The sequence below is a fragment of the Sciurus carolinensis genome, chromosome 9 (assembly GCF_902686445.1).
Source record: "Sciurus carolinensis chromosome 9, mSciCar1.2, whole genome shotgun sequence".
In the NCBI taxonomy this organism is placed as follows: domain Eukaryota; kingdom Metazoa; phylum Chordata; class Mammalia; order Rodentia; family Sciuridae; genus Sciurus; species Sciurus carolinensis.
This window is the reverse complement of record NC_062221.1, coordinates 85,083,726-85,096,078: the sequence shown is the minus strand read 5'-3', so window position 1 is coordinate 85,096,078 and position 12,353 is coordinate 85,083,726. Positions and strand designations below refer to the sequence as shown.

Sequence of the window (12,353 nt, the reverse complement as noted above, 5' to 3'; positions counted from 1 at the left end):
CCCCCACAAGGTAGGCAAGTGCTCTACCAATGAACTACATCCCTGCAACCCCTGTTTAGAAGATTAAGGAATGGTTCAGGTTTAAGGTGGGGAGTGACATTGATTTATTAAGTGAATCTTGTTAACCATATCAATTTTTCCCATATAAAATGAAGATTATAACATATTAGTTATAACACAGTACTGATAGAATTATCTCTGATATAAAAATAATAATAGGTAAAGGCTTTGAGACCCTAAGACAGATCTGGGTTACCTGTAAGATTCTAAATTCATAAATACTGGAATCTTTTACGTGTTTGATAGCTAACACATGATGGTAAGGCCTGGAGTTCCTACATGTGTGGTGAAACTCTTGTTGAGCAGTGTGTGGCAAGAATATATTCTCTCCTTCATTTACAGTATGAAAGGTAAAGAAGCACAAGTAATTTGTGGAAGATTACCACTCTATTTTTGTTCCCAACCAAAAATGGACAAATCACCTTAATTACAGTTTTCCATAAAACAGATGTCAAGAGTTTAAAGTCCTACACATTATACCTGCTCTAGTTTCAAAAAGAAAAATTTTTGTATAGCTTTTAAAAACCTCATAGAATTAGAGGTAGAAGGGATACCTCATACCTTTCCATTCAGAATTGGAAAAGTGGTGGGTATAGAAGTGTCAAATGACAGTTAGTGAGGGCTAGGCAGATCCTGCTTCTGAATCCCATTGCAGTGCTCTTCCTACTTCGTCAAGCTTGAAAAATTTTTGTACCCTTTTTTCTTTTTTGGGTGGAGTTGGGAACTGAACCCAGGGCCTTGTGAATGCTAGGCAAGCACACTACCACTGAGCTACATCCCCAGTCCCTTTTGGTACTGTTTCAATAAAAATTACCCAAGATTAAATCTAATTATACATTTATAATTAATTATATGTGTCTCCCCGAGTTGCAAAACATTTTAACTTTTTGGTATGTAAGACATACAGTTTTATATTATATAAACTCTGCAATGAAACACACAGAGATATAGCATAAGTAGTGTCAAGTTCTCATCTTTTACTGATAACATTATCTATAATCCAAGGTTCTGAGATGTGATACTAAAGGCGTGAGGGATGGCGATTCTGTGACCTTTAAAGAATAGAGAAGAGTGAAGTTAGAAAGAGAAAACAAACAGAAAATGGTTACTGCCACTTCATGGGCAAACACTACCAATCTTCCTTCTGCTGCTTTTCTGTTGCTTTTGAGAAATTAAGCAATAACTTCTCTCTTATTTTAGGCATTCCAGCCTCTCACTTTTACCTAAAATTGCCCAAGTCTACTGAGCTCTGTAAAATTTCACCAAAAAGGCATTTCCCATCCCCTGTATGTTTAAACATCTCAAGGAGGCCTATCCTGATCATCTCTTTAAAATAACACCTCCACTCCTATACCCCATCTTCATAACCTAACTCTTTTTTTTCCATAATACTAATCACACTTAGCATACTATGAAATTAACTCATTTGCCTTGTTTATTGCTTATTGTGTTTCTCCTCTCAACTAGACTGTATGCTCCATGATGGTGAGTATTTTGTTGTTGTTGCTCTGATTTAAGAATGAGGAGGGCTGGAGTTGTGGCTCAGTGGTAGAGGACTTGCCTCTCATGTGTGAGGCACTGGGTTCGATTCTCAGTACCCCATATAAATAAATGAATAAAATAAAGGCCTATCAACATCTAAAAAAAAAAAAAAAAAAAAAAAAAAAAAAAAAAAAAAGAATGAGCAACAGTGCCCACACCTAGCAGACACTTAGGAAAGATTTGTCAAATTAATAAATGAATTTGGTAAAATGAGGAATAGGGTATGAGAGGTTACATGATTATATTTGAAAAAGAAAAATATTGTGACAATAGAAGCATAAGATGACAAAAGAGCACATTGAGTGATACTATATGGGACAACATTACTATCATCTTATCTTTACAGTTGAATCTGAGGCTGGGTAGTTTGTTTGGGTACCTGCAACTGGTGAGGGGAGGAACCAGAATTAAAAAACCCATATCTGTCTGACTCTAAAGCCCATATGTGTAACCACTGCTCTGGCAGTTTATTTAAAGCCACCTCTGTGATACAGAGAAATGGTGGAAGGCATCTCAGCATATGGGTCCCATGTTATTAAAGTTACTTACTGGACAGGTATCTTTTGTGAGACGCTTGTACTTTGACACCAAAGATATTTTTGCTTTCCCAGTTGTGACCTCCACATTTACCACATAAAGGGTGTTACTTCCATCAAAGCCAGAAGGGTCTCCTAAAACATGTATATACGTGTGTGTGTATACTTCTTCTTCTTCTTTTTTTTTTTTTTTTTTGGTACTGGGGATTGAAACCAGGGATACTTCATCACTGAGTCACATCCCCAGCTCCCTTTTATTATTTATTTATTTATTTAAATTTTTTTTTGTTGTTGTAGATGAATACAATACCTTTTTGTTATAAATTTATTTATTTTTATGTGGTGCTGAGGATCGAACCCAGGGCCTCACATGTTCTAGGCTAGGCAAGCGCTCTACCACTGAGCCACAACCCCACACACTTTTATTTTTTATTTTGAGATAGGGTCTTGTGGAGTTGTTTAGGCTGGTTTTGAACTTGCAACCCTCCTGCCTCAGCCTCACAATTGGCTGGGATTACATGTGCCACTCTGCCCAGTCAAAATATTTTTAATCAAAAGGAAATCAGCATTGTTTTATACACCAGTCAATCTCCAAATGTAGAATTTAAATAGTAAACTTTGTCATCTTGCTTGGGCTGTATAAAATGGCATAGCAAACTAAATACCTGTATATTCAACATACTGGGGCAGCAAGCATCCTTGCTGTCTCTGTGGCTCACCTGTCTCTTGTCCTGTAACTACCAATGGGTCAAGCAATATAAAGGTAGAGATTTCTTCCCTGAATTTATTGGCATCATTCCCTTTCTCTCCCTTACCCTCCAATTCATGTTGACACTTCTTCACAGATATTTCTTCTCTATTTACAAACTGGAATGTGGAAATATAAGTTTTACCACCTTCATGGCTAATAAAATTCTACAAGCAGAATCAGATAGCAGGTTGCAGATCAAATCGGATATGGAATAGTCTGTCAGGATGGAAAGGGTCAGGGATACATAGGCTGGGGATGCCATGGGGATATATGTCAGGATGTATGAGACTTTAGGTACAAAAGGATTAGGGACAGAAAAGTCAGCTTTAACAAGTTCAAACCCAGAGAGGTTTGCCTTAACCAGAGGGGTCTCTGAGGATCCCAATCATATAGCCATTCACTTTAGCTCTCCCTCCAGTCCTACTCCTTGATAACAAAGACAAGTTAATAGTTTAGTCGTTACCACAATGAGTAGGGAAAGAGAATTGTATCTGAAGACTTACAAGAGAAAGTAAATCATTACTAATCAAGTGATTTGGAAATTATAGATAAGGCCTGGAAAGTTTTATGCCCTGTGAAGGCATCAGGGAATGTTCCATAAATATTTCATACAAGCTACCATTTAAATAATAAGCACAACCTGTCAGAGATCTTTGGGAGTATAGCTTATTTGTGGAACACCATTATTAAAGTGGCCTACTCATGCCTAAGATTAGATGTTCATAAAAATCAGTCTAGTTGTGGGGCTGGGAATGTAGCTCTGGGGTACACTGTGCATCTATATCTACAAGGTCCTGGGTTCAATCCCCAGTATCATATTTAAAAAAAAAATCAGCCAGGTTGAATATTTAAAATTCAGAGACTTCTTCATACATTAGTGCCAGGAATCTGAATTTTTAATGGGTACCTGGGTGATTCTGATGAACCACACTTTGAAAAATTCTATCATAATACCGTAGAGCCCAAAGGATGCAAACGGGACTTGGAACTAAAATTGAGCTGTTGATCTACTGCAGACACATATTAAGAGAGTTAAATGAGTCAAGTCAGAAGTACATAAACATTCTGGAATTCTCCAGTGCTACCCAAATAATCAAAAATACCACTGTCTCTTATAAAGAAAACAGAAGAAAATATTTTATTAGTCCCAATCACTGTAATTATTGTGCCACCATATTAAATTTTAGTAATCTTCAAAGAGTGGCCCTCCCAAATCTCTTAAACATTTTAATTACATTACTCAGAAAACAAAATTTTTATTTATTGTTCAAAGTTCCATATCAGTGGACATTCAACATCACTCTGTATAACAATCCACACATAAGAGCTAATACTTATTGTCAGGAACTATTTCCATAAGCATGATTTTGTCTAATTCTTACAATAACCCTTAGAAATAGGAATGATGAGTTTCCATTTTATAGTTAGGAAACTGAGGCTAAGACTTGATGGGTGAAGAAGCTTGTTCAAGGTCATATAACTACTAATTAGCAGAGTCAGTGTCTGAATCCAGATCTTTCTGACTCCAGAAGCACCAGCTCTTAAATTCTAGGCAGTTCCACCTCCATTGGGAGACTTAGTTCATACTCGCCCCATGAACATGCACAGATAAAACAAACAGCATTACAAATTGCATAGCTTACTAAGGATACATGATCCCTGTGGAATAACAAGTCTATTCCACAAGAAATGACACAAAATCAAAATGTAATTATCTCTCCAAAATAAAAATAAAAACTAAAATCTACATCAATATCCAGTGTTTGTCATTCTTGCCAGACATGCTTTAACTATGAAAAGTCATTCTTATTGCAGCATATAAACTTTTTCTGTTCCATGTAGCTGCCACCTGAAACCTCCAGTGTGTAGTATTTCCTGACACATCTTCTTATAACCGCTAATACTTACGCTTCTTTTTCTTTTGTGCTGAAACCCCTAATACATTTAGCCTCCTGCTGAAATTTCTGAGGCAAGTAACATAATCTCTCCCAATCACTCATTCTACGCAGAGTTGAAAAAAGAAGAATAGTGACCACACAAATCAAGAAAAAGACATGTCCCAGAGTGGCATTTTCTTTTACTTAGAATATAAAACCAACCTAAGGATCTAAAGATCCCATAATCCAGTGTCTTTCCTTAGCCAACTAAGGAAATGCTCTCTTCCCTTTAAAACTAAACCCTTAACACCCTCAGACCCTGAAGTTTGTTTTTCTCCTTTTATATTCCTCCAGTATTGTGAGTTGGCTTGCTCTGCCTCCATCCCTGATTCCGAGGAACATTTTGTGTTCTGTTGTATATTACAGCTGTCTCTGCTGCTAGACCACAAGGTCCATTAGCACAGGGACCACATCTGTTTGGTGTCTCTTGCAATAACCATAGTAGCTGGCACAGAGCATGCACTTAATAAACGTTGAACAAAGTAATGAACGAGTGACCCATGAAACTTAGAGGCTCCCAGAGCGCAGTTATTTCTTCCATCCTCACCAGGGAAATGGTTTGAGTTTTACTGGGTGCCAGAAAGAAGAAAGAGTCCTTTACTTCACTCAGGATTGAAAAGCCACTGGTTTCTCAGATGAGCATCAAGATTTTAGACCAGCTCTTCTCTGCGCATCACTTAGAGTTGTGTTCCGAATGGGTAACTCTCTTCCTTTGTAGTGCTTGAGGCAGTTCCATCTATGAAGGTTCCAAAAGCAGTCAGTCTCCCAATTAGGAAGGGAAGCCTATAGGGGGTAGGGGACAGAAAGTAGGGGTTTTCTGCAGTCTGCTATCTCCTCTAATAGAAAAAGTATGAGTGAAGGGGAGGAGGAATGGGACCCTACCCACAAATTAAGAGGGAAGAACATATGTCATCTAATGTATGTTAGAGAATAGCCAGAGGAGGACTTGATCACGGACTTGGTTATGTCTAGAACACATGAGGTCTTGGAGGGCAGTAGGACCTTCAGCCCTCTGTCTGCTGAAGAAGCTTCAAGAGGTGTCTCCCTTCTCTGAACTCAGGGTTATCTTTTTTTTTTTTTTAAACTGGGGATTGGATCCAGGGACAATTTACTGCTGAGCCACATCCCTAGTCCTTTTTATTTTTATTTTTATTTTTCTGAGACAGGGTTTTGTTAAGTTGCTGAGGGCCTAGGTAAGTTGCTGAGGCTGGCCTTGAACTTGTGATCCTCCTGCCTCAACCTCTGGAGCTGCTGGGATTATAGGCATGTGCCGCCACCCCCAGCTCAGAGTTATCTTTTAAGGGACAAGTTGCTTCTCTACTAAACACAGTCAGGTCACATGCCTCCATTTTCCCTTTCTTCCTTCCCTCCCTATTCCCTGTATTGTAACAGGCCAAATTACTCATTTGATTTATCCTTCTCTCCAATGGCATGTCAACAAACCTGCAACAGTTAATCTGATATATGGGGGGAAAATTGTAGCAAAAGATTAGGAAGTTTTGTTTTTAAAGGAAGAGATTGTATTTTAAGAAAAAGTGTGGAGTGACAGAAAACATCTCTTTCAAATAGTTAGGTACTTTTAAGAACTAGTGTCAATTCTTCCATTGTAATGAAACTTCAGCCTAATTTCACAAACAGTGTTTAATGCCTCCTTTGAGCACTGTCCTGTTCTTTTCAAAGCTGCCCTTTCTGGTAGGCCAGGTTCAATATATTTGCTTTTTGTTATTAACTCATACATGGTAGAGTTAAGTCTAAGAGTGAATTCATACAAAAATCCCATTTAACGACAACCCCCTTCCCCTTTAGGGTTAGTTCCTTTATCTCAAAACATCATTGTCTTTAACTTCTCAATCATATGTCTCTTGTCTGTCTCATCCTACTGCAGGAAGAAGCTGCCTCTCTAGCCAGCTCTACTTCCTGTATTTTAACAGCACTGTGGAACAATGTTCCTGGCCTCTTGCCTATCTCCCAGCCTTGGTAATCTTACTTCATTTGGGGGGGTCCAGTTATAGCTTTTTGCTGGTTGTCCCTCGATGTAACCTCACCTGTGTAGTGATTCTAATAAATCTTTATTTTTTTTCAGCTTGTTTGAGAGTGTACTATGGAATGTAACAAGAAGTAAAAAAATAAGTCTAAAAAATTTTTTTGAGACCACCAGGACAGTATAAATGAGTTCAAATTTCCTAGGTCTATTGAGTAATACCTGTGAGTCTTGAGAAAACATGTAGTTATGATTGAACTGTTGAATACCAATGGAAATCCTTTTGGAACCAGTAAAGGAATACAACAAATAAACATAAAAGAAAATGGGTTATTTCTGAATAGTTGCAGGTATAAGGTCAGGCCATAAACTTTCTGTGTAATGCTACCTAAATTTCTTGGGGTTGGGGGTAAAAGATAGATCCTGCAAATTTTATGGTGGCAAATGAGACATAGAGCCTAGATAAGATTATAGAAAATGCTATGGAGGATAATACCTATTTTATCCTCCCATTCCCATGCTCACTTTTCAGCACTGTTCCTGCCTACAACCCCAGAAAAGCAGCCTCCATGAGGTGAATTCTTGTCCTTCACCTGATGACACCAGGGGATGAGCTTTTCGTTTCTATGCTTAGTTATCTTTAATGCCTTTGAGTTCTGTGAGAAACTCCAACTGTGGTACAATTAATTTACCCTTTTTTTTTTTTTCTTTTCTTAAGCTTATCTGAGTGGCTTTATGGCCCTTGAAACTAAATTAAATCTAACTAAATAGGCAAATGAAGGAAAGATCTGCCCATACTTTAAAAAAGGAATAAGTAATCTCCAGCATGGGGTAACTAAGACTACCTCAAACCTCTTTTTCTTTTATAACAGAGTGAACAAACTGATACCTCAGTGCACCGTGGCTGCTAAAGAGGTTCCGGATGTCCCATTTTCACCTGGCCAATATCTATTTACCTTCTTCTCTTAGTATGCTACTTTTACCTTGGGAATCAAAAAGCCTTCTTTGCATACAATCTTTCTGTTGTTGTTTTTTTTTTTTTTTTTTTTTTTGAAGTTTGACTTTTATTTTTAAAGTATGCTTGAAAAATGCAAAATAATAAAGTAACATTTATGAAAGTTATGAAATGAACACCTGTGAATTCACCAAGAGTCAGAATGCTACCAATACGTTGCATCCATCTAATATTTTTGTTCTAACTCAATACCACTCTCTTCTACCACTGTCCCTCCTCCCCAGGTAACTGCAGACTTGGTGGGTAGGTTAAGCAAAATATACTATTCTACCCTGGCTGAAGGGTAAACAAAGAACATTGGTGAAGCCGGTTGGACTCATGTTAGTGGCCTGAAGAAGGATGGGAAAGAGTTGGAACATATTCATCACAGTAAAGAACTTCTAACCTAAAATTATCTCAAGTTCTGTTTTAGTCAGCTTTTACACCACTGTATCCAAAAGACCTGACAAGAAAAATTTTAGAGGAGGAAAAGTATATTGGATCTCAGTCCATAGATGGCTGACTCCATTGCTCTGTGCTTGAGTGAGGCAGAATATCACCATGAAGGGGTATGGTAGAGGAAAGAAACCCAAGATGAGGTCACTAGGAAGCAGAGAGACTGCTCCCCTCAGCAGGGACAAATGTGTACCTGAAAGGCACACCCCAGTGACCCAACTTCTCCAGCCACACCCGATCTACCTCCATGAACCACCTCGTTAATCCATTCAAATGGATTACTGTCTTGATAAGGTTAAGGCTCTCATAACCCAATCAGTTCACCCTGAGATTTATTGCACCGTCTCACACAAGAGCTTTTAGTGGACACCTCATATCTAAACCGTAACAATACCTGAAAGTGACAGTGTCCTTAGAGTTTCTGAGATTGAGTTCTCCAGCTTTTCCTTTATTTCTAAGAGCTATCCCACATCCTTCCATAATTTCCTGTATTCATTTTAATTAGCCAGAGTCGTTACATCCCCATTACCCAAGAACTCCATTCCGATAGTGTTATTAAATGCAAATTTCAAATTTCATAGAGTCCTTTGATAAAGCTATATCAAGCATTTTTTTTTATAAGTAGGCTGCAAAAATATGGATAGGATGAGAATGAAATATGAAATAATGGTTATCTCTAGGGAGACCTAGAGGAGGATTGGACCAGGAAGGGGTTCCAACTGAATTTGCAATGTTTTATTTCTTATAAAGAAATCTGAGGCAATATAAAACATGTTGTTTTAATAAAGCTCCTAGTTGATCACTACACTGCATTATTTGTTTAAAATTTCTTTAGGTTAAAGTAACCAAAATTTAGGCAAAAATAGGTGGCTCCATGACAGGTTCAACAATTGTGGCTGTGGGTGTGCTGATGAATGTATGGATGTTAACCTGTCTGGAGGCTGTGCTTTGGGCTCAACCTTGGACAATACTTTCACAAATTACTTAGAGAAATGTAAAGAAGGCATAAAATTTGTGAATGAATCAGACCATGATATCAGTAGCAAGTGACTGAACTAATCAGTATTACAAAATGATACTGGCAAAATGGAATTGAGGGCTAAAAGAAAAGAAAACCCTACCATTTATTGAGTCCTGATATCATGACAAGCATTGTTTTTAACCTTAGTACCTATTATTATTTAACCTTACAATAAATTCATGAGGTACCTTATCATCTCTTTATACACAAGAAATTAAAGCAAAGAGAGGTTATAAAATTTGTCCAAGTTAAAAAAGTTAGTATGTGTTACTATAACTCCAAAGCTTAAGTTCTCAATCACTGTACAGCATTAGGGTTGTAAAGACTTATGCCTGAATTTCCCCAAAATAAGTTATGCAGTATAGAATGGAATAGAATGGAGGAGAGACATGGCTTAACAGACCACACTGCCAAAAATAAAAGAAAAAGAAAAAAAAATATCTGGGAGCAGAGTGAGTTTTGGCAGAATGACAACCAAAAAAAGAGAAAGAAAGAAAGAAAAAATTTCTGTTAATTTGTATTATCAGAAATATTGTATCAAGGAGTCATGGTCATGTTGTACCACATACTGCCTCAGCCCCCAACCTGCTCTGCATATCACACTTGAAGGAGCACATTAGCAAAGACAATGGGACAATAGTCAGCTTTTATGAGAGGAGACCAAGAAATCAAGGCTGGTGCCCTAGGAGGTGGTCTTGATAGCCCATTTTCACAGGTCTCAAGTGCCACAGGGGAGAGATTAGATTGCTCCATGTGGTCCCAAGAGAGCAGAAAAAATAAAAACAAAAACCTTTAGGTAAAACTTAAAACAAGGAGAAAGATTATGTTAAGTATTGGGAAGAACTTTATAGAATCAAACTGTCAATCAAGTTTGGTGGAAGTGGATCACAAGTTCAAAGCCAGCCTCAGCAACTTAGTGAGGTCCTAAACAACTTAGCAAGACCCTATCTCTAAATAAAATATAAAAAAGGGGTGGGGATGTGGCTCAGTGGTTAAGTGCCCTTGGGTTCAATCTCTGGCACCAAAAGAAAAAAACAAAAAACTGTCAGAGGATGAAATGGACTGTTTAGGAAAGAGGGGAGTTCCCAGGAGACAGATATTTCATAACTGAAGTTCCTTGTCGGGGACGTTGTTAAAGCTTCTAATGGGATAGTAACTAAAAGACCTCCCTGCTAACAATAAAGCTGATGATCAAATCCACTACTGTAAAATCACTGTCCACTTAGGGACCTGCTTTCATGGCAGGAACCTTAAGTGAGTCTCTGGTACTCCCCTCTTCCTCCCACCGACAAGAGGAAAAAAAGAAGCAGGAAGTTTGCAGAACTTTCTAGAAACTTTGTATTAACCCAGCTCAGCAACTAGCTGAATAATACTGAGGGAATCATTTAAACTTTTCCTACTTCAATTTTTTCATCTTTAAAAAGAAGTTCCCACTATCTGTGACTATTCTAGGCTACCTTAAATGTAAAAATGCTTTAGAAAATTTAAATGATATGCAAATACAACCTACATTGACTGTAATGTAAATTCTGTTTAGCATTTATCTGGGACCCTCAACCTTCTCTGACATTTCTCTCATTCCTGGATTCTCTCTGAGCTTTCTTAGAACTTATGGTCTTTTTGTTAGTTTGTTTTTGCTTGTTTTGTTCTTTTTTTTTGTCAAGTTACTGTAACATGGCAAGTTATTGTTCTGGCCACTGTTGGAAAACAAAATGTTGAATCATTTTCTTCAAGGCATTTGCCATCACTTAATGATTTCTGTTAACATTTGAAAAATATGAAACAAAGCAAGGTATTTGAATGCTTTAAGAATACTATAGATAAAATCCTGTAGAAGATCTCAGGAGAGTGGGAATTTAAAAAACCCTGTGCTGAGCATTCCCCTAGGAAATCAAGGCATTTTCCTCTTTTTTTTTTTTTTTTTTACCAACTCTGCTGGGACTTCATAGAAGTTGGTTCTCTTCAAGATTATGAATCTCTGCACAGGTGTTGAGTAGTCCAACTGTCTATAAATTCCAGTTTTTAGTCCCTTTGTAGGAGACAGGTAACCCCCCCCCCCCATTTTTTTCTTATAGAGAAAAAAAATGAAGCGTGGAAAGGTCAAGTACAAGTCATAAACTGTTATATAAGGCTCTGTAGCTCTCTAGAGTTGCAAAGCATAAAATCAGGCTTGTTTCAAACAATGAATTATTTAAAGTTTGCCTTTTTGGGGGTGTTTAATAAAACTCACCCAATAAGCTGCTTGTTTTATCCTGGGATGAGGCTGCTATCCCTTTTAAGTGCAGAGAAACTGAGGTTGGTGGAATATAGGCTGAAAGACAATTGCAAATTCTGGGCAAATAAATTGCAACAGGTTCTATAAACTCCATCCATATGATAGTTAAGTCTTGAAAAAGTTTCTGCAAAAGGGCTGTCATCTTTCACTAGTATGGGTGAAACATAATTAAAAACAACACTGACCAACTGTTTAGTATGTTTCAGGTGTCATTCAGGAATTTATATATATTATTTAATTCATGAATACTCTTATTATCCCATTTTACAAACAAGGAAACTGAGCACAGCGATTAAAACATTTTCCTAAGACTAGGAAGTGGCAAAGCCTGGATTTGAACTAAAATTGTGTAAAGAAGTAATATAGAAACAAGGAAACAATATTTTTTAGACATATATTTAAATGATATACACAGATACACACATATTTAAATTTACTTCCCCCAAATTATTTTGTGTGGCTTACAACAAAGTACTTAAATAAGATTAAATAAATGAATAATCAAGTCTATAAGGAGGAATATACTAATTATATGAGGTCAATCTATGATGGATTACCAAATGTGAACACAAGGAAAAATGTCAACCCTTTTGTACGTGATTTTACACAGGTAAACAATAATTGTTTCTATTTTCATAACCCTACCTTATAAAAATTCAGCAAATATTGTGAAAGCATTGATGTTTTCCTGATCATATTTTTAATTTTTGGAATTTAAATTTTTGATACTCATTTTCAAATGAAATAATTAAACTTTTAAAAGTATTCGCAAAATGGTAAAACACTACATTAAAGTTAGC

At 37.1% G+C, this 12,353-nt stretch overlaps 1 protein-coding gene across 2 annotated transcripts in view; it reads right to left on the bottom strand.

Annotated features, from left to right (window-relative positions):
- LOC124992540 (formin-like protein 14) overlaps positions 1-12,353 on the bottom strand; it is a 141,565-nt gene that overhangs the window by 125,739 nt on the left and 3,473 nt on the right. Inside the window, exon 2 of one of the 2 annotated variants that reach the window (XM_047563433.1) lies at positions 4,809-5,562. The exons of the other annotated variant lie outside the window; for it this stretch is intronic. Coding sequence (XP_047419389.1) covers positions 5,500-5,562 — 63 coding nt within the window. The 3' untranslated portion in view covers positions 4,809-5,499. Of the gene's footprint in view, positions 1-4,808; positions 5,563-12,353 lie in introns of those variants that run through there. 2 annotated transcript variants of the gene reach the window in all.